At 39.2% G+C, this 27,038-nt stretch overlaps 1 protein-coding gene and 1 long non-coding RNA gene across 3 annotated transcripts in view; both read right to left on the reverse strand.

The window, feature by feature from the left end:
- nicn1 (nicolin 1) overlaps positions 1-22,190 on the reverse strand; it is a 124,931-nt gene extending 102,741 nt beyond the window's left edge. Inside the window, exons 1-3 of one of the 2 annotated variants that reach the window (XM_062544838.1) lie at positions 22,072-22,169; positions 5,258-5,359; positions 541-679 (exon numbers count right to left, since the gene is read on the reverse strand). In XM_062544838.1, the coding sequence (XP_062400822.1) occupies positions 541-679; positions 5,258-5,359; positions 22,072-22,139 (309 nt within the window). In that variant the 5' untranslated portion in view covers positions 22,140-22,169. Of the gene's footprint in view, positions 1-540; positions 680-5,257; positions 5,360-22,071 lie in introns of both variants that reach the window. The other variant, XM_062544840.1, reaches the window with a different exon arrangement.
- Positions 10,861-13,121, reverse strand: LOC134092037 (uncharacterized). The gene is made up of 5 exons (XR_009940155.1): positions 12,813-13,121; positions 12,021-12,113; positions 11,824-11,911; positions 11,499-11,726; positions 10,861-11,160 (listed from the first exon to the last, which is right to left on the reverse strand). It is a non-coding gene; the product is annotated as an uncharacterized LOC134092037 (long non-coding RNA).
- Positions 22,191-27,038: the final 4,848 nt, after the last annotated feature.

Below are 27,038 nucleotides of genomic sequence, written 5' to 3' on the forward strand. Positions count from 1 at the left end.
TGAAAACAAAACAAACATGGCTGCCGATATCGGTAAATGACTGTCGAATCTGATGACATGTCATTTGTGTGACGTTATTTAGCTTGGATTTGTGTAAAGTAGATTGAAAATAAACAATTTACTACCTGGTTATACCATTGTTGTACCCACTAATAATGCCTGGTCTGATATATTAGCTGCCAGTGAAACTATTTTATACCATTAGCCTGCTAGCTTACGTAGGCTAATTCAGTTTAACGTCAGGCTTTTGCTAACGTCATACCGTAGTGTTAACCAAAGATTCTAGAGCGCTACGCTCATTTTTAAATGACGCGTTTAATCTAAAGTCATGTCTAGTTAGAGAGCTCTCTATTTAGGGAGGGAGGCAGTAGGCAGCAGCTGCCTTCCGATTCAAACAGAGCCAGTGATTTAAAATATGTCACATTTCTACTACATAAATGACCCCATTTCTATACAAATTCATATCCCTTTAACATTGACAAATTACCTTAGGTTTGTTGGACTAAAGGTTGAAATTTGACTGACAGCAAACAACTTTACCTTTATGGGTTTTCCATTTGGAAAAACAATGTCTGTGACATAAACACCTGGTCGCAGCATATCAGTCACTGTATCTCCAATCTGCAGTGACACTGGAGTTTTAATCACACAGTCCACTAGTCCATTATTCATGGTGTCTCTAGAAAAAGCAAAAATAAACATTTTATTATCAAAATCATCAAGTGATGATTTCCTTCAGTTCAGTTTCTACAATACATTCTACATTATCATTCATTGGAATATAAAGTAATATGATCACTAAAATTCCACAAAACATGCCGGCTAACTTGACAAAAAGTTCATCCATGAAAAGCAAGGCACTCTTTGTGATGTGTAACAGTTGCCAACAAATATAAGGGATTCAGTCAGTCGAGTTTATTTGATATTCGCGGCACTTGAAACGCCGATCAAAAGTCATGTTAAACTGACGTTAGTCATTAATTCACCACATGATAAAATGCTGTCGTAGCTTGACGCACAGTAGCCTACGGTAGCCTATGCCTATCTCTGAATCAACATGAACATGCATACCTAAATCTGTATAAGTTGCTAGAAATTTATTTTGCCGAGCTAGGCCTACTAGTCGATGGTTACAATGAATCACCCTCACTGCCCTATTGCATATACAGTGAGGAGCACATGTATTTGATACCATGCTAAAGTTGCCTAAAAAGAGGAATAGAAAATCATCATTTGACAATTTATCTTAATGTCTTAATTCAAAAAATGAGTTTTAACCGCTAAGTACACCAATTTGCTTTGTGATTGAAGAATGTATCGTAAATAAATAAATGTTCTTCCTAAATGCTAGGGGGAAGGAAGTATTTGAACCCCTATGTAACCCTATGGGCATTTAACACATAGGGTTAACATAGGGGCAGGCAGATTTAATTTTTTAAGGCCAGCTATTTCATGGATCCAGGATATTATGCATCCTGATAAAGTTCCCTTGGCCTTTGGAATTGAAATAGCCCCACATCATCGCATACCCTTTACCATAGCTAAAGATTGGCATGGTGCATTTTCCAGTAGGCCTATTAGCCTGTTTGATTTGCATTGAGCTCAATGAGCATCAAACAGGCTAATAGGCCTACTCACAGCTGCCAACTTTTCAAAAAAACCTTGGAGTGAGATTCTGTCGGGAGTGACCAAAAATTAATATCCTGGATCCATGAAATAGCTGGCCTTTAAAAATAAAAATCTGCCTGCCCCTGTGTTAAATTCCCAAAGGGTTACATCAAATACTTCCTTCCCTTAGCATTTAAGGAAAACGTTTATTTATTTACGATACATTCTTCAATCACAAAGAAAATTGGAGCCTTCTTTATCAGCTTCGTACTTAAATGGCTCATTCCGAGGAGAATTAAGGCTAGTTCGCTGGTTTCCATCATGTCCTCAGGATTCGGCTCGCCCCCAAAAAAAGAAACCAGAGCCAGAGTGATGCTGAAATCGCGTAGGCCTACCGGTCTGTGTCAAATAGTTCATTCTAACTCCACGAAAATTCCCACCGCTGGTTAGTTTGCTTTGGTTTGTGGAGTAATCCATATGGATTGGTGAAAATGTAGGCTTTACACCTACTTTCTCGGGGGGCAGAGACATTTTTCAAGGTGGTCTAGGCCCTCTATGAAATACAGTAGCCAAAGCATAAATCTTTTAATTGTAGTTCCGTGGGCTATTCGAAATTGCGCTCTGATCAGCGGAGGACGGGAGCAGTGAATCTAAATATTGGTCGTTTATCGAAGAACAGTAGCCTACCATGATGCCTTACCATTATCTTTGATATTTCAGTGCACGGTTTTGAATATTTTTAACAGTTGCCAAAAATATAAGGGATTCAGTCAGTCGAGTTTATTTGATATTCGCGGCATACACTTGAAATGCACGATCAAAACTTCTGACATGCATACTGACGACTGTCCCTCAGAGTCTAATGCTCTGTCAATCTCAGACTCTCACAAAATTAAGGAAGCAAGTAAAATGCAAGATGCACAGGAAGTAGGAGTATGAATGATGTAGCCTACGTGTTCTTAATGATTGTCGAAATGTTTCTTTCGGGGGAAACACACCCGGCATGGTCCAGCAACATAATCGTTATAGTCATTAATTCACCACATGATAAACTGCAGTCGTAGCTTGACGTACAGTAGCCTACGGTAGGCCTATGCCTATCTCTGAATCAACATGAACATGAGTACTTATATCTAAGTTGCTAGAACTTTATTTTGCGTAGCTACTGTAGGTCTAGTCAATGGTGAAAATGAATCACCGCTCACTGTCCTATCGCCCTGTCAAGCGTAGCCATGTATTAATGAGATTTCTGTTAAAGACATTTTATTTTCAGTTGTCAAAAGTGGTGGGGACAAAATCTGTGATAACAAAAAGTGTTAAAATGACGCCTATCTATCTATCTATCTATCTATCCTAAAGTTTGGTTTCACTTGGGCAAAAACACGAGCATCAACTTTGCGAGGTTATCCGGTTCCCATTGTCAACTCAAATTGGTGAGGGTTCTGTTACATCTGCGATCAAGTGATTTGAAGCATAGAAAATATTATAACGATTAGTCTAGTCTAGTCTTTGACTTTTGAGTCGTTTTCCAAGCATCTATGCCGTGCCGACTTAAGGCTGGCTTACATTGCACGATTTTGGTCTGTTTTAACAGTCGGCGACTAAATTTCCAAAATCGGGCGGAAATCATGGGAGTTGTACTAGAATCTCGGCGCGCTCCCGTCATCTAAATTGTTTAGTGTAAGGTGCCAATCTTAGCGGTTTTAAGTCTGTCGGAGTTAGGGCTGGGCGATATGGCAAAAAAATTGATCACGATTATTTTTCCCATATTGAACGACCTCGATTTTTAATCACGATTTTTTTTATCTGACGCACTTTGCATCCGTCGGGCTCATAGAGTCAGGGCTCCAGACTAACTTTTTGCGTTGGTTGCACCGGTGCGCCTAGCTTTTTTTTTTAGGTGCACCAGCGCACCTTTTATCGCACTCCTTTCATATGTATATAATGTGAATGATTTTTTAAACAATAAAGCGTAGAAAAAGCTTGTCTTTATTTGAAACACAATATGGAATATGCATATTCTTTATAAATAATTATAGACTATATATACATACATATATAGCCTATATATATATATACGTATATATACACACATACACTGTATAATGCTTTCTATATAGGCCTACTGAAATGTTGGATATTCATGACATTCATGACTATTCATATTACAACTCCGCCTCTTTAATTCAGCTGTCGGCTTGAAGCCTCAAAATATTGTAAACAAAGTAGCATAGCATTAGTTGGCTAGCTTATTATACTGGTTGGACTGTTCAGTTTCCCCACGTGTGTTTCAGTTACAAGGTAGGCCAATACTTTTTCTCCTTGGGACAGGCCCTTTTGAGTCTTGGAGCTGGAAAACATTGAGATGATCAGTCAACTTGAATGCAAGAGTTTTAATAAAATTTGTGCAGTATGCTATGATGCTAACCGGATTTTAATTGCTATGATTTCGCTAGTCGTCTTCTATAGGCCTACGTCATTGATTTCACGATTGTGTACATGTCGAGGGGGGGTGTTCATTATGCGCGCCGCGCACGAGAGAAATAGAGAGAGAGAGAGGGAGAGGGAGAGCGAGAGAAAGCGGTCCTAGGAGAGAGGGTTTACTTCTATAGGCCTACAGTTTGGTAAAGTTGCACGCATAGTCTAGCAGCCACGTTTACATGGCAACTTGTGAAAGATATGCTTTCACCCGAGCCTCAGGCGCACCAGTGCGACCTAGAATTTTTTTCAGGCGCACTGTTGAAAATGTTGGGTGCATGCAGACAGTGCGGTGCCAGGAAAGCGGGTTGTGATGGTTGTCGTGCACTTTGCTGCAGCATGTTATGCACGTGATCGAGAAAGTATACCCACAGCTGATCACCGTGATCGAACTTAATTTGATCGCGATCACAAATCGACATTGTATAATCGCCCAGCCCTAGTCGGAGTCAGTCTTTTTCTAGTTTTGCCGTTATGACAATATCAAACATGTTTGATATTATCGGAAGTCTTTTCATTCGTGGCTCATGCAAATAGTGACGTGAACATTAAAAAAACAATAGTGACCTCGGTCGAACACGAAACAGGAAGGGGCAAAAAAGGCGACAGCTGTAGCCTATATGATTATTTGTTATTTCATTTCTTATAATTTATTAGTCGGCTATTCTACGTGACAGAACAACTCTATATCTGTTAGTGATGTCACACATCAAACAATGCTGCAGAAACGCGAAAAAATGACTTTGATATGAGTAGGCTATCATGTGAGTTCCTGTTGATGATGATGTGTAGCCTAGTGCACGATGGAAATAATTTGAAGGAATCTAGCAGCAGTCTTCTAAATAGTGACCCACAGTCTTTGCAAAATCCTAATCTGAGACTGGCCTGTGACTAGACTGTGACTATAAACTCAATGAATTGTCTTTAGATGTGAGAGGGTCTGAGACTAGTCTTTCAAAAATCTTTTCCAAATCTTTGCAAAGTCTGTCAATGTAAGGTAGGCTTAAGGGATACAATAACGCCACCGACAATCAAAACCACCACTGCATGTAAACTAAATGTAACGTCTCATTGTAGGCCTAAATTAAATTAAATTGTTTCTGCTCTTTGTGAATGTAGGCTACGTGCTTTCATACAGATTCATTCAAAGCATCTGGCAAAGAAACTGCACCTGTCGTGTCTGCAATTGAGTAGCTCAATGGGTAGCGCTGCACACTTTGACATGACGATTCGAGGTTTGTGTCTCACTTGAAGCGCTCTTGCACGGTGTAGCCTAGTGCAATGTAAGAGAAACGTATCGTTATTTATCATCATCAAACATGGAGAGAAAACGCCAATGAGGAATGCTAAAGCCAATTTATGTAGCCTATTTGTCTAATTCTCTGCACAGCACTGTCTAAACATTCAGCATTCACTGTTCTGGGCTGCGTTTCTAGAAAGCCTTGTATGCTAACTTGCATCGCAACCTTGAAAGTTCCCTGGATTTGGTGTTTCTAGAAAAAGTAGTTCAAACTCTCAAACTCTCAATTGCAAACAAGGACTGGGCAATCACACCTGTGGCATAGATTACCTTGGGAGTTGCGGTTGGTGATGTTGTCAGTGTCAGGAGCGCCTAAACAAAAATCACAAGCGCCCAACCAAAAATCACTAAGTTGATGTTTTTGTCGTGACTCAATGATTGCGCTTTACTGCAGGCTAATATAAGTTAAAAGACTCCCCTGTTGGGCTCATTCTTGCTACTTGTGTTAACTTACGTTAATTTGCGTGTTGGTTTGAGTTTTGGTGAGCTTCTATTATGGAATGTACAAACCCACACTTCATGCACACCAGTCCTTAGTGCAGTGGCTAAAGCGGGAGACTCATTATCGATTCATTGCAGGTTCTAATCCAATATGCAATCAGCATGCTTTTGTTTCTGACTACAGTGAAAAGTGGAAATAACCTTGTAATGCCGTGAGCTATTATTTAAACTGATGTTGTGTTCCTGGCCACTCGATGTAAAGTAGGCTAATTAAATATATTTAGGGTCTAATCCATTGTTATGTGTGGTATGCCTCCTTTTACTAAAAAGTGACATGGAAGGGTGAGGTGCGAACCTTGGCCGCCAAGCTATGTACTGACGCGAAACAGCTGAACCACTGTGCTTTCGTTTCCGTGGTCTACCGAAGGGAGCTATCTTTCCCCAAATCATTAAGAGCTGCAGGCTGCACTCTCCCAAATCAACACGAACTTCGGGCTGTGGAGCAATAACTGGTCTTCAATTGATCGCAGAAATAAGGTTCGTTTTTGTAAATTGTATTATGGACACGTCAATACCATATAATATTATGTTCGCGCAGACTTCTGTATTGCGCAGAAGTAGGCTAGGCTTGTGGTTTTATTTTGTCGAATCAGAGTCACATCTGCAGTAAATTAGATAAATTGCCTGCTCGTGATGACTGCTATTTCTTTATCTATGGTTTATCCTTGAATTTTCAATAAAGTATCTATCTATCTGATGATCCCATCGAGATCAGTAACACAGACATTCCTAACCCTGCTCCCAAGTGCCACCTGGTGGTTATTTGGGTCATTGCAGCTTCACTAGGGAAAAATCAATAAAATAAGCGTGATTCACACGTGAGGTCTCGTGAGGATCTCACGTGAAGCCGGCCAATTGAATCCAACACCTACTGTACATACATATCCTTGGCTATTTTAAGTAGGTATACCTATATGGTGATGATATAACAGACTACACCACTGCTAGTAACTATGTTCTTTGTGCAGGGGGAGGGCGAGATATTAACTGTAGCCACTATGTGCTTTGTTGTGGTGAAGGGGAGATGTAAACTAGGGCTGTTGGAACGAATTTCGGTATACGAATATAATTCGAATGTGTAACAAATTAATACTATTCGAATGTTAAAATTATGATTCGAATGTGTTTTTTTTTAATTATTATTTGTTTAAGTGTTGACTATATTTAGCAAACAACAGCTTTAGGTGCTGCTGAGAGCTCCCTCCTCCTTTTCTCAGCGCTTCGGTCAAGTGTTTATTGTTGCTATGTTACCAAAACCGTCTGACAGTAAGGCCAGCACGTCTTTTTGGAATGTTTGCCTAATGCTAAGTAACTAGCCAACGAGCTAACTGAAATGGCAGCAGTCGTTCAGCAGTCGGCTTCAGACAACCTGGGACCAAAACACGTCTACCTTTAACACGGCGAAATCCCCCTGAGCCCGTTATTTCTGTAACGTGAATGTAATGTTTCTCAGTCAGAAAAGGGCTATAATTTACTTAGCAAGACAGCTATCACGTAAAACAAGTCAACTACGATGTCATAGTGGCAGTGGCATAGGCTAAGCCCGTTTTTACAGTGTGAGTAGATAGAAAAATAGTAAATATTAATAAGTCAAAATTGACCATTAAATATTCGAATATAATTCGAATTTAGAAAAATAATAATGAATGAAATTCGAATGGGATAATACGTTAGACCGGACCCGCGTCACACAGAGCAGGTTGTTTGCGCCACGCCCCTTTTGAGGGGAAAACATTCCCTCAGAACAAGCCTGAAGCAAGCCAAAGTGAACGGTGTTGTTCACGGTCACTGATCTATAACGAATAACTTATTATTTATAGATCAGTGTTCGCGGTAGACAGACATGCCGAGATGTTGCTGTGTGGTTGGGTGTACCAACCACAAAGCTAAGAACCCCAAACATTAGGCTACACCAAAAATTAATCAGACCAACGAAAACGGAAATCTAGGCTAACACTTGGCTAACACTAGGCTATCGGCTATGACAAATTATCATATCTGGGAATTATCTAACGAACATACTTTACATCAGAGCCTATGAGTCAACTACGCTACATTAAAATAATAAAATAAGAGGCCAAAAATACAGGAAAACTATTTAGTTATTTAACTGGAGACTCATGTCCGGGTATGACACTGGCCACTGAGGGGTTGTTGCTACTGCTAGTAGGCTACTCGGGAGACCGAAGGGACATGTTTTTACTTTGATTGAATTAAGCTTTTGAACGTATCTTTAACGGTCAACGACCGGCAAAGTGGTAATATATTGAGTGGTCCTATTGATTCGTTGTGTTTTCTGTTATTATTTCCCCCTACGATTTCGGTACGAATTACGTTTATTGACCCTAATTTGCATTGGAGTTAATGAGAGACGTTGTTTGTTTTCCCCCCAGAAGGGGCTGGAACGTTTCTCGCAAGTCAAGTTCCCGGATGTGCCGGTCTAACGTATAGAGGAAGATTGACAGCCCTAATGTAAACAGTTTAAAGTAGTTTTTTTAAAGGGCATTTTTTTGTCCCAACTCAGTTCATTAATGGTGTGTAATGGTTTTCTTTTCCAGACTGGTGCTCCAGCGCGAAGATACTGTGCCATCAACGCCAACATGCCTATACTGCTCATTTGCTTTGATGTCGAGGCAGAGCAGAGGCAGGATTTCCGCCTCAGCAGAACAGCAATGCGCAGCTTGCAGAGGCTCTTACACAGGGAGCAGGACCATGGCTGGGGTAGTGACCTTGAAGTGCTAATATACACATATTGGCTGGCACACGGGCTGTCTTATCGGGTGGTGTCCCGAGTATTCAATGTCCCTAAGGCTGCTGTTCACCGGCTGATACACAGGGTGGCACAGAATATATGGGACAATCTGGGGAGAGCCATCTGTTTCCCTCCATCTGTAAACATATCAGGAACCCCTGCATTCCACAATGTGGTTGGAGCAATGTCACCGGTTGGACTACCTAAATTATAAAGGATTTTATTCTGTTAACATGCAGGCAATTTGTGAATAAAATGGAAAGTTTCTTGACATTTATGTTGGTTACCCGGGATCTGTCCACGACATGCAAATTATGAAAAACAGTAATTTTTACACCGCAAGACGGTATCCCACTGCTGGCTACATCCTGCTGGGTGATGGTGGTTATCCGTGTCTAGAAAATCCCATTTGCCTCATCACCCCATTTAAGGAGCCAGTGCAAGGACCAATACAACAGAGGTTCAATTACTATCGGTCAAGGGGACGCAGCATAATTGAAAGGGCGTTTGGAATGATGAAGACCAGTTGGAGGTCAACACTTTTCAAAGCTTTAGAGGTGAAGCCCACGTTTGCACCCCAAGTTATAGCGTCATGTGCGTTTTTGCACAATGTGTGCATGGACAATGGCGACACTCTGGCTCCAGATGAGGACATTTTAAGAGATAGGTATGACCCCCAACCTCCCCGTGAACCCTTGGCATGCAATGAAACATCTGGAAACGACACAAGGAACAGACTGGCTGCCCTAGTTTCAGGAAATGTTCCAGCGCCATGAGCATGACAAGTCGTGAGCTGAGAATTATAAGGTTCTATCTCCATTTTGGTCGAAATTGAGTTTTTGACATCATCTGATCCATTAGGTGCTCATTAATGCCTGTGTGGTGTTATTTTTGTAAAAAAAAAAAAAAAAGTTAATTATTAGCAAAATAAAAAGGTACTACAGTACAGTTTTGCTAGCTATGTAAAACTTTGATGCTCAATATCTCAGAACTACCCTAAACGGAGATAGAACCTTATAATTCTAAGCTCACGAAGTGTCATATGTATATATGTACAGTGAGGAGCATATGTATTTGATACCATGCTAAAACAGGAATATAAAATCATCATTTGACAATTGATCTTAATGCCTTAATTCAAAAAATGAGTAAAAATAAAACCGCCAAGGATGCCAATTTTCTTTGTGATTGAAGAATGTATTGTAAATAAATAAATGTTTTCCTTAAATGCTAAGGGAAGGATGTATTTGACCCCCTATGTAACCCTATGGGAATTTAACACATAGGGTTAACATAGGGGCAGGCAGATTTTTATTTTTAAAGGCCAGCTATTTCATGGATCCAGAATATTATGCATCCTGATAAAGTTCTCTTGGCCTTTGGAATTAAAATAGCCCCACATCATCACATACCCTTCACCATACCTAGAGATTGGCATGGTGCTTTTTCCAGTAGGCCTATTAGCCTGTTTGATTTGCATTGAGCTCAATGAGCATCAAACAGGCTAATAGGCCTACTGGAAAAAGCACCATGCCAATCTCTAGCTATGGTGAAAAGTATGTAATGATGTGGGGCTATTTTAATTCCACCGGCCAAGGGAACTTTATCAGGATGCATAATATCCTGAATCCATGAAATAGCTGGCCTTAAAAAATAAAAATCTGCCTGCCCCTATGTTAACCCTATGTGTTAAATTCCCATAGGGTTACATTGGGGGTCAAATACTTCCTTCCCCCTAGCATTTAGGAAGAACATTTATTTATTTATGAAACATTCTTCAATCACAAAGAAAATTGGGGTACTTGGCGGTTTTATTTTTACTCAATTTTTTAATTAAGACATTAAGATCAATTGTCAAAGGATGATTTTATATTCCTCTTTTTAGGCAACTTTAGCATGGTATCAAATACATTTTCTCCTCACTGTATATAGTATGTATAGTTAGGTTTGGTATAGGTTTCTTTAAGTTCACATTGGTGGTTGTCTGTGCTGTTCGCAATAAATCGGTTTATACACAGTGCATAGTGTTTTGTATGTCTTTTTCAGTCATCACTATTTCGAATGTCACAGATGTTAAGAAACACTGTCTTTCAACCAAAATCTCTCTTTATTGCCCAATACAATACATAATGGGCAAACACATTAAAAACAATTAAAATAATATTATACAACAAAACCATTACAACAATAACTTAACTTAACTTAAATGGCACACATGTGTATATAAATAAATAAAAGGCACTTAACTGTACAAAAGGAATTTTAATGTACAAAACTCAAAATAATTGTGCAAATAGGAAAAAAAAAAAAACTACAGCTTTTCCACCATTTTTTTCAAAGAGGGCCAAGAACCTCTCGGTCTTGGCCTCGCTCTCCTCATGCGCTTCCTCTGCAAGGAAATCCAGGATGGTGTTTACAGTAGTTTTTCTCTTTTTTTTTTAGGTGAGGGAGTTGTGGTGCTTGTCATGGTGTTGGAGATGGCTGCAGAGGTGCTGGGTGGGGATGAGGGCCCAACAATTTCCTAATGGAACAAGATAAATGTTGATTAATGTGATGTTTGTGGTCGCGTCACACATTTGTGTGTGTGTGTGTGTATACTTATATATATATATGTATGTATGTAGAATATAACACACACACACACACACACAGTCATGGCTGTGTTGGCACCCCTTAGGATTGGTTGGTTTTTTGAGCAAAACTCACACTTTTTAAGGTTTTCTTTATTATTAAATAATTAAACCATTAATAGTTCAACGCAACTAACACATCAATTGATTTCCCCAAACAGAAACCAACCAATAAGGGGTGGCAACACTTTTAGTCATGAATCCACACCACTCAATACTCATTACATACCATGAGGATTGATGTGGGATCTGCCGAAAAGGATGCCACCACTACAGGAGGGTCGAGTGGAGATAGATAGATAGATAGATAGATAGATACTTTATTGATCCCCAAGGGGAAATTCAAGAGTGAGGGCCTGGCACCCAACACCTCATGCATGTCCTCGAAGAACTGCCAAGTTGCAGCGGTCACTTCCCCCCTATCTGTACCTGACCCAGTTTTGGGTGTTCGCAGTTCCTGGAAGAACACACAACAGATAAAAAACTAAATAATAACTACAACTTATACTGTATCATTGCCTTGCATTTAGAAGATGTAGGGTTTTTTCACATACCTTATATTTTTGCTTTAAGTTTTCCCATTTCTTAGCAGCTTGTTGCCCTGTAGCTCTCCCATCCAACCTCATTTCTTTCACCAGTGTCCTGGATAACCAACAACAATGTACAGGTGCATGAACAGGAATGAATTACAAATGATTACAATAATGCTAATACAATAATTAATGGCTACAACATTGATCGCATAACTCACTCCCATTGTTGCTTTGCGGCATATTTTGACCTCAAAAACTTGTGGTATGTTCCGCCCGAAAGTGTATTAGCCTCCGGGTTTCCTCAGGCGTCCCTATAATACAGGACAATACATGTAAAACATGTGTCGACGTGTCCAAAAGCAAGTAGTGTCACTCACTGATAGCAAGATATGATATGAATTCGCGTCTGTTAACCGTAGACATGCTTCTATCTAGCTGCTAGTCTGAGAAATGTGTGACTGTTTAGGCAACCAGGTGAACTAGCGATTTTTTTTAAAAGTTTCAATTAAGAACATGGCTACAAATAAAGATGTATACGACTGTACAGAGCACAAAACAAGACTGTGGTCATTTTTAAATCAATTGTTTAAGCCAAAATTACAATGCCGGCTGTTCAACAGGCACTTGATAACACTAGGCTAGGTGCATATCGATATCACGAGCCATTAACGTTAGGTCTAGATAACGTTAGATAACCGTCTTCGGTGCAGTGCCAATATGTAACATTAATGTGTCGCCTACAACCAATAGTTATTTTAGAACAGCAGGGGGGTTTTTAGGCCTAAAATACCCTGTAGCTGTTTCAAAGTCAGCGTAAATTACGGCCTCGAGTGACCTATGCTTAATTCAATCACAGCTGTTACCTGTCAAACAAGCGATAGCCTACCTGTCAAACAAGCGATTTCAAAAAATTAAGAACATGGTTGCAATATAGATGTATACGCCTGTATACAGCACAAAATAAAACTGACGTTATTTTAAAATCAACTATTTAAGATGAAAATACTTACATTTGTGGGACTCCCTCGGTGCTTTGGCCGCCATTGTTGCCGGTTTCGCCATGAGTTGTGGGTTCCCCTTGGTTTCAAGTGAGCCCACAAACTTGCTTGGTTTTAAAGGAATAGTTCGAAATTTTGGACATACAGTGGGTACGGGTTGAGAATGCACCTTTTCCCGCGGGACTCCCGAAGAGATCCCGCAGGCTGTCAAGCCGATTTTTTTTCGAGGCTAAGGCAATGTACCCAAACAACCACCAGGTGGCAGAAAGTTTCAACCCGCATTTCAACTGCATTTAATGATGAAGACCGCATATCCGTCAATAGTCAACTCCTTAATCTCATTTAGAGATGCACCGATCGACTGGCCGCCGATTGGAATCGGCCGATTGTCACGTGATCGGCCACGACCGGCGACCGGCCGGTCAGTCTGAGACATGCCGATTTTATGCCGGTCAAATGCACTCGCACGTACATGTAACAGGGTTTCCCCCAGAAAATTTGTTAGTTAAGGTGGTGTCTGTCCAGGGGAAGGGGGCGTCGCCGTAGCATCCCCGCCGCATCTCCGCCACAACGCCGCCACTGCCCTACGATGGCCCTTGGTTTAACTGCAGCGTCCGAGACCGAGACAACAACCGAGTCTTTTAGGAAGCAAGTCTGAGTCGAGACCGAGTCTTAAAGGAGTCAAGGCCAACCAAAGAAAGGGGTTTTCATAATTTACATCACCAAGGATCATATAACAGTTCAATTCCCAAAGGGTAGAGAGGGGATTGTTGGCTACAGGAGCAGTCTAGCACACACTTGTCTAAATAACTTCTTTTCTGGTTTACTTGAAGACAAGGAGGTCAGCTGAAGTAAACAATTAGTAGGCTGTCAGCATTTCATTAATGTTGAAAATGTTGAATTTTGACACTAATGACAGCAATATACCTGGATTTCACATTCATTGTATCAAATTGAATTGTATCAGCAACCAATTAAACATCATTAACACAATTTAGACAATATTATACCTTAAAAGTGTAAGTTTACAACTTTTGTATCTTTCAAACTATAAATTGCACTGCTCAGCATAGCACCATAGGATATATTTTAAAGCCAGTCAATATTATAATATTCTATTAAAACCAAGAATATTTGTAATGGTGGATATTTTAGAATATACCATGAAATAAAGATGAAACTGTATGACAATGTAACATTGCGACTGTATGGTAAAGTTAGTGAATTGTGAGGTAAGGTAAAAGGTAAGGTACTTTTATTTATATAGCGTAAGTAGGCCTATATAGTAGCCTAAAGCTGCAATTCTTTGATTGAAGCTGTATATTGTGCGTGGCTGTTGCTATAGCCTAAGAGAGCCAGAACGTTTTTAATGCTTTTTAAAACATAATTAGATCGTACCGCATTGAACGCTAATATTTTGTCACTAGCAACCAAATCTGTCATCTGTCAAATAGCCTACAGTTGCATGTTCAGCTCTGAACAAAAACATTCAGGAGTTATTTCAGCAAAACCGAAACGTGCGTCCCCGTCCCGCCCGGTCGGGATGAATGAAACTGGCATGGGAGACAAGAGGCTACAGTTTGAAGTTTAAACTAGCCTGTGTAAACCTCAGACAATTTCAGTATTTTACAACACGTGAATGAATAGCCGTCACAAGTTGTTGTTAGCTGTAGGCTAGATGGCACAAGTGTTTGTCACAACAAATTACAAGATGCAGTGGGCTATGCATTAGACGAGAAAAAAAGATAAAGCGCTCAAGTGTTATGCGCCGCTCATCCCATACATTTGGTAGATTCAACGGAGAACCATTCCTGTGAGAGTCGTCAAATCTAGCTAGGTTTAGGCTATTTGTGTTCACAGTCACTCTGAGATATGCGTGGCAGTGGCACCTGATATCAAATCTACTCATGCTGAATTAGCGCGTCGCCTGTGCGCATAGGCCAACTCGATTTGAAAAAGTTGATTTTTTTGTTATGCGTTCTACAGATAAGGGAGACTAGCGGCTACGGTTTGGAATGACAGGGTGAAAACATGACAGAGTAATACGGCGAATATCACTATACATAATATATTTACTTATTTATTTATTTATTGAAGACGCTAGTTAAGGCGGCGGCCCTGTGTTGTTAAGGCGGCCGCCTTAGCAGGAAAGCGCTGCGGGAAACCCTGTGTAACAACATCACACTCACACAGCTGAGTTTGCAAAGTTTGATGAAGCTAGGCCAACAGTCAGGGCTGGATAAAGCGCTAATACTGAGTTTTTCTATGCAGCGAACGCTGTGCTTTGCCATATAGCGTGGAGTTTACTATACTAAGCTGTCACTTCAGGTTACAGCGCTCATCAAAGCCCGTCCTTGCCGCTAATTGCGTGCCCACAGCTGAACCACAAGCGCTATCAATAAGCAGCGACATAGCCTTTACTCAACTTAAGGCGAGACACGGCAGGAATAAACATAGTTTTGCTTCGGTTTGCCAACTTATCATGTATTCTTTCACACTACTACAACAACTAAGTCCGATTTACACATTTAGAGGTTTATTTCATTACCTTTTGTCTGATCACGCCTGTATATTTCTTCTAAATTCGCCAAAAGTTAGCATTCTAACGTGTCATAAACTAGCCTACCGCGACCGTGATACAAAACATATCATGCGTGGTGTCGTTGGAAAGCTGTGTTTCGATCTCCTGCATGACGTTATGCCATCCAAATATGGACACTTCCTTAGTATCCGCAAGCAATCGCGAAAGTTCAAAGAAGAGTGTGGACTGAGAATGTATGTCATTTGCTGTGTTAATTTCAAGGCTTCTCAAAATTAGTTTTTTTGGTTGTCATTTTCCAACATCTCAGCCTATGTAGCACTAACTTCAGTTATCAGTAGGCTATTCTGAAGATATTTACAGTTGGATATTGTAGGGATGCACCGATCCGACTTTTTCAGTCCCGATACCGATACCGATGCCTGGGCTCTGCGTATCGGTCGATATCCGATACCGATCCGATACCATTGTTAATTAATAAACTGTATACCTCACCATGTGGAAAAGACTAAAGGCATCAGGCTTGACTTCATTCTTCATTCTTTCCCTAACTAAGGTTTTAGATTACTAAGATTACTTTCCTTAAAAACTCTAACAAAAGAACACTTAGATATAAAGGTAATGTATTATTATTATTATTATTATTATTATTATTATTATCATCATTATTGATTATATTAGCCTACTAGTATTAAAAATAAACAGTTGTAGCCTACACCAGCAGCAACTTGGAACAGCATTCAAATTCAAGTTCACAGTTATTACTAAATAATAAATCTAACAAAAAACAATTTTGCAGATAAAAATCCATTATTAGTGACATACATTGAAACACCCCTGCCAAAATGGTGTCACCCGCGAAACCCCTCTATTTACTCATAGTGGTACGGTCCCGCAGTTTCCCCACGATAAACTAATTAGTTCACACGGAGTTTGAATGGTAGCCTAAACGGTAGAAGTTGTACGTTTTATCTAATAAATGATACGTTTTTAACAGCCAACGTGAACATTTGCATGTCTTTATACCAAGAACAGTTTATACAGATGAGATGAAAATGACAATGTGTTTAGTTTGTAGGCTAGCCTATTTTGTGTTGACTGTTACACATTAAACGTGTTGCCTAAATGCAACAAAACGCATGAAGATCGTAATGAATCTATGACAAGTGGTGGTTAGTATAGATATTCTTTTGATCCTATGACATAAATTTGCTATAGCCTATTTATCCCATCCATGAATTTAGACACTCAGAGCACACAGTGAGGTGAGGCACACTCTAACCCGCAGCAGTGAGCTGCTGCTATAGCGGCGCTAATGGCTGGTTGCGCATCATGGCTCAGACTTTTTTTGAGACTATATTAAATTCGGATCGGCCCATGGATCGGCTCATTTTTTCCGATCCCCGATCCAGCTATTTTGTTCATATCGGGGCCGATATCCGATCCAAATATCGGATCGGTGCATCCCTAGGATATTGCATATGGATGTGAGAAGAAAGAAAGTGTTCCTAGTGCATTTCTACATGTGGGTCATTCCACGCCAAATCAACCAGAGCCCACGCACTTGCGTCTCAAAAAAATCTGAAAAAAATACCATGTGTGCCTATGTTACCCAGGAGACACTCTGTAAAATGTTTTTGTGCTAAGATCAATACTTTTCAAGTAACAGCCAGTTTTACAGGGGGAGGGGGGTGTCAAATTTGTTCTGCCTCTTTTTTTTGTCAAAGTTCACAAGCTCATTGCTCAAGAACTGGAATCTGTAGGAGGCTCAAATTTTGCAGGCTGGTGCATAAATAGGAATAGTATGCAGTAAAATCACCACAAGTAGTCTGGATGATCCTGCATGGTCATAGCAGTCCCTCAAAGTTGATCAAAATGTTATTGGAGTTTTTGGCAGGGTTCTGTTTAGGCCTTCAGAAGACACATTTTTACTCAACATAGACTCTTGGGGTTTTTTTCTTATTGAGATAAGTAGAAACACTCTCCGAAAAAGCAATGAAGAAAAAAGAAAATCCATCAGGGACTGAACAGCAGACCTCACAAGTTTGAAAAATAAATTTGGATCTCATATTCAGAGCACCCTAACACATTGTGGGAATATACAAAGATTTTTTTTATATTTTTTTCTATAATCTGCATTACCTCTTCTTTTTAAAAACACCAATTTGACTTGTCTTATGCAAATCTTTCTTTTTCATTTCCCACCCTGAACAAGGGCAAAATGCACCATAGAGATCTATTGAGAGATTTGTTTTGTATAGAGTAACCACTAGGTGCCACTAAAATCACTGAATCACTGAAATTGCCGGGTGGGGACAAAACATATTGATCTCAATGGTGCATTTTGTCCATGTTTAGGGTGGAAAATGAAAAAGAAAGATTTGCATAAGACAAGTCAAATTGGTGTTTTTAAAAAGAAGAGGTAATGCAGATTAACGAAAAAAATATCAAAAAAATCTTTGTATATTCCCACAAGGTGTTAGGGTGCTCTGAATATGAGATCCAAAATTATTTTTCAAACTTGTGAGGTCTGCTGTTCAGTCCCTGATGGATTTTCTTTTCTCTTCATTGCTTTTTCGGAAAGTGTTTCTACTGATCTCAATAAGAGAAAAAAATCAAGAGCCTATGTTGAGTAAAAATATGTCTTCTGTAAGCCTAAACAGAGCCCAGCCAAGAACTCCAATAACATTTTGATCAACTTTGAGGGACTGCTATGACCATGCAGGATCATCCAGACTACTCGTGGTGATTTTACTGCATACTATTCCTATTTATGCACCAGCCTGCAAAATTTGAGCCTCCTACAGATTCTAGTTCTTGAGCAATGAGCTTGTGAACTTTGACAAAAAAAAGAGGTAGAACAAATTTGACACCCCCCTCCCCCTGTAAAACTGGCTGTTACTTGAAAAGTATTGATCTTAGCACAAAAACATTTTCAGAGTGTCTCCTGGGTAACATAGGCACACATGGTATTTTTTTTCAGATTTTTTTGAGACGCAAGTGCGTGGGCTCTGGTTGATTTGGCGTGGAATGACCCATGTGTGAAATGAATGTCCCACACTGGGATTACTGCAGCTGAAGAAGACTTGAAGAAGAATCTGTCTATTCACATTTTTCTACCAGCCATTGATAAGTTGATTACATTTCTAACATGTTGTATTAAAGAAAATATAGGCTAGAAAATAACTCTTTGTTTGTGCTGTAAAGTGGTTAGAAGAAATTAAATCGGAATCGGCTAAAATCGGTATCGGCCGGTCAAACTCGATGAAAAATCGGAAATCGGAATCGGCCAAAAAATTGCAATCGGTGCATCTCTAATCTCATTTAATCATTAAAATGAAGGTGATGACTGTTTCAATAAACCATTGTTGAAATGAATGAAAATGGTTATAGAAAATCGCCTACAGCCTAACGCCGACACAGCTGATTCTTTGATTGATTCTAAGCTGTTTTGATGTAGGGGATGGGTAAACTGGCGCGCTACAAACATGCTACCAATCAAATGTAATATTAGTAGGACTAGCCTACTTAGACACTTTAGTCATAGGCAACGTTGCCATGTTAATTTGGGCTAGAAGTGCTTGCTTGTGGTGGCGCTCCTGTCCGCTGCTTCTCCCGAATCAGCTTAATTGTCAAATCAGATTTGGGGAAACGCGGAGAAACGAGATGGTCAGTCCTAGTATTTTTTCTTCACGTTTCGTTACAAGAAATATATAGGCTAAGTAAAGTCTTCTTTCGTATTGAACAGACGCTCGGCATGTCAGATTGCAGTTGCAGAGTTTTCGAATGTTTTACATCCCAGCTGGTATCCGCTGTTCATTCCGACATATCCCCACTCGGCGGTAGGCCTATTTAACTTTTTTTTTTTCAAACAACGTGCCATTCCGACATGAGGTCATTAATAGGCTATGAATGTCATAACTATTAGGCTATCATTAGGCTTACTATGCATGGCTGTAGGCAGCTATGAGGTCACTGAGATCTGGACCTCATCGGTTTTGAGAGCTGGAAACGTGTTTGCTAAATATCGGTAAATTGTTGTGCATGTTGCGTTGGCGACTCTGGGAAGTGAAAGCAGTTCTGTATAGACATTGCAAGTTTTCATGGTGATCATCGGTGCAGCTGTGTAGCTGATTGTGAAAGCCGATTGGAAATACATAAGCTTAGAGCGAACGTTTCAACTATGTTTGCCATGGTAGACTATGGTAGACCATGGTAGTCTATATCCTAAATAATTTTCGAGGTTCGACATTTGGTAATATGACCTATCTACTGACAATAATTTAGATTGAGCACAACTAAAGTTGCACAAAGGCAAAATACAGTCCTAAGCCTATTATATAGCCTGGCCAATTAGCCTATATTGTACATGTGCAAAACCAGCATTTGCGTGCGTGCTTGCCGGTGAGGTGCAGCCTACAAAAATGAGCATAACATCTAATTATTACAGTTTTTCTCAAATGCTAAAACACAAAAGCCAATCCTCTAAACCAAATGACCAGTTGTCTAAACACATTTACTAAATCTAGCCACAATTTTTCAATACCATAAACACATTTCACATGAAGACACAATTCTCAAAACACAATCCTCTGTTCTCATAAATCTAAGCACATTTTTCCTTGCTAAAACACATGTTGCAAAACATATTCTCAAATGAAAGCTCATGTGATGCAAAATGCTTGCCACAGTCAGCAATAACTGAACACAATGAACACACCTGGCGTCATTCATTACACACAACGACTCAAAAATGAAGACACTTGTTGCTAATGCGCACAGTGACTGTGGTGTGTGTGTGTGTGTGTGTGGTGTGAACGAAGAAAATAAAATAATTTCACACCCTGATCACATTTTCAAGAGTACTGTTGTGTGCAATAGATTCTGTTTTTTGCGTTTTGAGTTGTGTTACAGTAGTGTACTTGGATAGCCTAGAAATCTAGATGCACCCTAGTGGCCAAAAATATTTTTGCCTATACATTTCTGTGTAGTTTGGCTTGCCAGGCTAGTACTTGGAGAACTGTACTCTTGGAGAACTTGTACTCTTCATATGAAACTCACAACTCTAAATGAAGAGCTCTTTTCCAAAACGCTATAAATCCATTTTATAGACATTACTGTACTGAAACAAATCATGTTACTGTATTTACAGTAATTGTGTGTTTCAGGTAATAAAAATGCAGTTGTTTTGTTTTTATTGAGTAAAGATAAATTACTGTAACTAAACATAACCCAATACAGTTTCAATGAGATTACTAGAAGAACAAAATCTAAAACAGATATTTATGAAAATTCATTAGTAAAATGGTGGATATAGCGTTTTGGAAAAGAACTCTTCGAATACCTAATCCTCTGCAGAGATCTAAGAAGATCCGTTACTCTATGCATTGGCAGTTATGAAACAAAGAACCTTCTCACAAATTGAGCATTGTGTTTTCAATTGTTTTGCTGTAGTGTGTAATGATGTGTATAGTGTTTACATTTTTGAAAGCTTCGAGCAGCTCTTTTGGTGTGAAAGTTTGAGTTTTGAAGTGAGAAGGTGTGGTTGTGCTTATGTAGCTTTAGAAAAGGGTGTTGTGTTTAGACATTGGGGAACATGGAGGAAACGTTTGTGAAATGTGTTTTAGCATTTGAGAAAAACCAAGAGTCCATGACTGTGCAGCAGTGCACAACGCAAGGTCCGTAAAGACAGAGTTTGGTGTGGATGAACGTGACTGGCCTCCACAGAGTGCAGTACCTTAACCCAATAGAACACCTTTGGGCAGAGATTAGAGCAGAGACAGAGCCAGTCCAACATCTGTGTGTGACCATGCACAAATGAATGGTCAAAAAATCCCATAAACACTGCAAAGAGTGGACCGACATCATATTAAACCCAATGGATTAAGAATGGGAGGTCACCTAAGTTCATATTTGAGTCAAGGCAAGTGACCCAATACTTTTGGCAATATAGTGTAGTGTATATAGATAGTTAGATAGATGTCATCACAGCGTCTCACAAAGTATTTTACAGTATTTTGAAAATACAAACATACACAACGCTGAAGTATTTTGATACAAAATACAAAGGCATTTGCATCATCTCAATAAAATGCAAATTACAAAATAGTATTTTGTATTTGAAATACGTATTTCAGCGAAACGCCTCTGGTGGAGCATGGCGGAACTACAAGGGTCTGGCGAGAGTCAGGCTAATGGACCAAGGTCTTACTCTAAAATGTGACGAAATTAGTGAATGTCACTGCAACCAACGGCTCAAATGCAAATACTTCGAGAACATTTGATCTAGGCCCTACCACAGTGCTGTCTTCGTTTTTCACGAATCCAAAATGTATTGGCGATATGGGTAAACCACTGACTGTAACTGGGGTAAACACGTTTGACGGTATAGCTAGTCTTGTCCTGTCCCCACCTACAGTAACATCAGCACCAGCACCAGAGTTAGCCTATTAATGAACCCCAGCGCCACATAACACTGCCCATGTCATTGTTTTACATGGTTACAACCAAAGACCATAGAGCGCTACTACAGCTAATTGTCCCAGAGTTGTCCAAGCTGTCCATTATCGATAACGTTAACGGTCAGTCAAAGATAGCTAAAGTATCGCTAGCTAAATTAAGAAAAGGCACGGTAGGCTACACACCATTATGTTCAATAAGATGCGTTGTCAGTCTGTCTTATGACAAACCGTGGGATGCCTTATCTATTTACGAGCAAAAGTAGAAACATACCGTCTTAATACAGAAACACTTTCTGTTTGATGGCATTCCTTGTGTGTGTTTTGGATACGCGATTTCATCGCAACGTCAGTTGATTTTAACTTTAACGTTGCTGTTTGAAGCCAGCATGACCACGGAGCACGCCATATTTTAAAGGAACAGTACACTCTAAAAACATCATATCAGCACGATCAGCACCGCCTGTGATAGTGGGGCGGCTAAGCGCAGATTTTCACCAGAATTAGTCCGGGAGCCAAATGCCATAATTTAGGTGAACCTGGCTTTGTCCGTTAAAGTTTTTTTTTTTTGCAGAATCTAGTAGACTAGGGGTACCTCTTTAAGATTTAAGAGGGTGCCCGGTGATATCCCTTGGGCAATTTCGTATATTAAGCCTTTCTTGTCCAATGTGTTGACTATAAGGCGGATATACTACAGGTGAATAGGGTAAAAAAATTAACAAGCAGATATCACTATGAAACTTCACCAGTTGATTACTTAGATCAATATGAAAAATAAATGTATTACAAGTTTTCTGAAATTTAATGTTTGAATATGCAAATTAGGTATGATGTAATTAAATATGCACTGATTTGCATAAACGTAAAAAGATCAAATCTGAACATTGGACAAAGCCAGTTCAATTTTTTTCTTTTCATTTTGTTGACATAAGAGATGAAAAGTATTTTAGAGAGGGAATTATGGATATCTCATTTAGTTATTCAGTAAATCAGAAAATACTATACCAGCCTTTAAAAAATCCATTTTCGCCATGTTTTTTGGAATAAAATGTCATGTAAATCAGGCTAAGAATCATATATCAACAAACCCCTCTGCAAAATCCTTCTAAACATGGTTAGGTATAAGACTGAAAAGTTTGGTGTATGTAGATGCTTGTGAAGTGGAGATTTTGTTCTCCGAGTGAGAGAGGAAACTCATCCATATCCGCCTTATATTCAACACATTGGACAAGAAAGGCTTAATATACAAAATTGCCCAAGGGATATCACCGGGCACCCTCTTAAATCTTAAAGAGGTACACCTACTCTACTAGATTCAGCAAAAAAAAAAACTTTAACCAACAAAACCAGGTCTGACCTGGGTTGGTTGCAACCTGACCCCATGGCTTATAGTGACTGGTCTGGTCTGCCAAAAGCTCACGAGAACCTTAAAGGAACACTTCACTTTTGTCGGTTAAAGGTTTTTTTTTTGCTGAATCTAGTAGAGTAGGTGTACCTCTTTAAGATTTAAGAGGGTGCCCGGTGATATCCCTTGGGCAATGTTGTATATTAAGCCTTTCTTGTCCAATGTGTTGAATATAAGGCGGATATGGATGAGTTTCCTCTCTCACTCGGAGAACAAAATCTCCACTTCACAAGCATCTACATACACCAAACTTTTCAGTCTTATACCTAACCATGTTTAGAAGGTTTTTGCAGAGGGGTTTGTTGATATATTATTCTTAGCCTGATTTACATTACATTTTATTCCAAAAAACATGGCGAAAATGGATTTTTTAAAGGCTGGTATAGTATTTTCTGATTTACTGAATAACTAAATGAGATATCCATAATTCCCTCTCTAAAATACTTTTCATCTCTTATGTCAACAAAATGAAAAGAAAAAAATTGAAACTGGCTTTATCCAATGTTCAGATTTGATCTTTTTACGTTTATGCAAATCAGCGCATATTTAATTACATCATACCTAATTTGCATATTCAAACATTACATTTCAGAAAACTTGTAATACATTTATTTTTCATATTGATCTAAGTAATCAACTGGTGAAGTTTCATAGTGATATCTGCTTGTTAATTTTTTTACCCTATTCATCTGTAGTATATCCGCCTTATAGTCAACACATTGGACAAGAAAGGCTTAATATACGAAATTGCCCAAGGGATATCACCGGGCACCCTCTTAAATCTTAAAGAGGTACCCCTAGTCTACTAGATTCTGCAAAAAAAAAAACTTTAACCGACAAAGCCAGGTCTGACCCCATGGCTCCCTGACTAAATCGATCACTTTGTGATAAAAGCATGAAATTTGGTATGAAGGCTCACAAAGGGGGTCTGATCAGATTTAGGACCGTAGGCGCAGGGGCGCACCTTGCCGACAGGCATGGCAAGCAACTGCTTGGAGCCCCGAGCCGTTAGGGGGCCCCGAGACCTCAGAGCATTACTGGTGCGACAAGCGAGAATTTCGTCAATAGAGATTGAATGGTGGGTTACGTGATTTTGTGTGCTCCTGTCCTGTCCTGTCTTACAAATAGTAGCCTACATGTATGCTATCGGCTTATAAACAGTGGATCTGTGTCCAAAAGAGTGCAAACAATCCACACATATTGAGCCCGACTAGCGCAAAGTGCATCAAAAAAACACACCCATTCTTCACTGTTACATTGCTCCGCAATTATTAGTCGCAGCGAGATGAGACCTGTATTGCACGAAAGAGCAGAAGCGGGGCTTTCCAACGAGACTAGGCACTTGTCTGTATGATCAAGTATGAAAGTCATGAAGTTAAATCAAAGTATATCATATTTACAGTCTATAGGCTATTGCTCTGCATACACCCGCACATCCAGTCTCGCTTGAATTACTGGCAAACTCGCATATCAGATTAAAGAGGGGAAACAGCTTTCCATTGATACCAAATACATCGATCCTTTTGTGTTATAAAAACAGACGAATTGACAAATAATGTAATATACTAGCTCTCGTTTGATTTACTCGTGAAATCGCGATCAGAAAGATGACACGCATGTCAGATGAAAGAGGAGAGCTAGAGCTATCCACACAGATACCAAATACAACCTTTTAAGTTATAAAACAGACCAAGTGACAGCAGAATAATAACTTCATTTAGCTCCACTTACCCTATGTTTTTGTGTGCGATAATAGCTGTTCATAATCCAACGTTATCATGTGTTTCTCTATGGCAAGGCACGTTCATAATAGCATACGGTTTTGAGATCCTATACGCTATAGCAAACTCCTGTATGGTATCCAATTCAAGACTCATATTGCATCCACATTTGTTTGACAAATAAACACTTTTTTTGCCTTTACTTTGTTCATTGCAATGCAGTAAAATAAATATTATAGAGAATCATCATGTGTGCACGTCATGTGTGCTACAACGCAAACAAGTCAGGTCAGATCAGCTTATTTCTGGACACACCACATATTTCTGTAAATTGCTACCCGTATCCCTCCATCATGGTTCTTGCCATTTACAGAGCAGTCAGGCCTATACAACCAAGTCATGTCGAGCTGCTTGCTGTGGTGAGATACACGTCAAAATGTAAGAATTTGTATAGTAGCCTGCTTTTTGAATTTGTATTATTTAAAAATCTAAAATAAATCAATGCAAGTATTTATGCATGATATTGTGGCAGATCTGGGTAGCCTAGACTGTGCTGAAAAAAAAAAACAGTATGTAGCATGTGTGAATGGCACTTGCAATGAATGATAAATGCTTGGCATAGGGCTAGCAACATGTTAAAAACAAGTTTTTTTTTTGGGGGGGGGGGGTTGTGTAAGTAGGGCCCCCTAGGATTTTTTGCTTAGGGCCCCCACAGACTCTAGAATCGCCTCTGCGTAGGCGCTCAAAATTTGACCCCTGGGGGCCATGGCGGCCATTTTTCAAAATGGCCGCCGAATATGGATTTCGTAATGGGAAAATGGATTAAAAGCTGCCAGAAACATAAAATGCAATAACACATTTCATCTTAAATACATATAAGTATGAGCACACTTTCACATAGAAAGTCTTTAAACTTTAAAATATGAAATATGTTTGAAAAACAATTAAAAATGGCTGCCAAATATGGATTTCATAATGTCATTTTTAAAAAGTTGCACATGTGATCATTAATCAATCCAGTTCATTTTCAAACAAAAAGGAAAATAGGTTATGATGACATCTATCAGAAATGATGTACTTTTTTTAGGCTAAACATTTAATATTAAATTGTGTGCATATCTAATACGCATCATTTTTACTTGGTAGATTGTCAGTGACTCCTCCTTCAGTCCTCATTCAGGTTTCATATTGTGGTGACCACAGTTGAATATTATTCTGTATAAAATCTAGGGTGGGATGTTTTACTCTTGACTACAAGTGAGATAAAGGCAAAGTCAGTTGAATGTGTTTCTCACTGTTACTCAGTAAAAATAGTGTAGGCTAATGATGCAAGTAACATAACTCAAGACAGGCAAATATAACATAAAATAGATTTTAAGCTGCATGAATTTAGAGTTAGGATTCTGTGAAATAAAGTAGGTGTACATTTCCACAGAATTTCATTCATGGTTATCTAAACTAGTTCATTTCAACAACAATTCAAATAGCTGCATATAACCTATGTAGGCCTATTTCATTGTGCTCTTGGACGGCTAGTTCATACCCAAAGCTAATCAGATAAAAAAAAAAAAATTTTGCTCTCCAAATGCTCTCACCTTGACTTGAAATATTAATTGTAGGAACTGGTGAGTCCTGCTGGATTATTGGCATGTGATTTGGTAGGCCTACACATCACATTGTAGACTGAGTTTCGCAAGAAGAACGTAAATTAGCACGATTAACATGATTACCACAATTAGACAATCGATGTAATCTTTTTTTGTGCAAGTTAAGTGAAATAGAGTAGCTTTTTTTAAGTTATTCGCACACATCTTTTAAGTTAGTAGTAGACCTCAAATACAGTTCCACGTCTTAAGAAAAGCCAAAACTACAAGACCACTACACAAGAACTACTGTGATTAAATTAGCACGATTAGCATGATTACCACAAATAGTCATTCAACTTAATCTTTGCCAGTTAAGGGAAATAGAGTGGCCAATATTTTTAGTTATTAGCACACATCTTTTAAGTTAGTAGTAGACCTCAAATACAGTTCCACTTCATAAGAAAAACTTAACTGCAAGACCGCTACACAAGAACTACTGTGATCCAATGCAATGGCTAAAACCTTCAAA

This window comes from Sardina pilchardus, chromosome 9, assembly GCF_963854185.1.
Source record: "Sardina pilchardus chromosome 9, fSarPil1.1, whole genome shotgun sequence".
Classification (NCBI taxonomy): Eukaryota; Metazoa; Chordata; class Actinopteri; order Clupeiformes; family Clupeidae; genus Sardina; species Sardina pilchardus.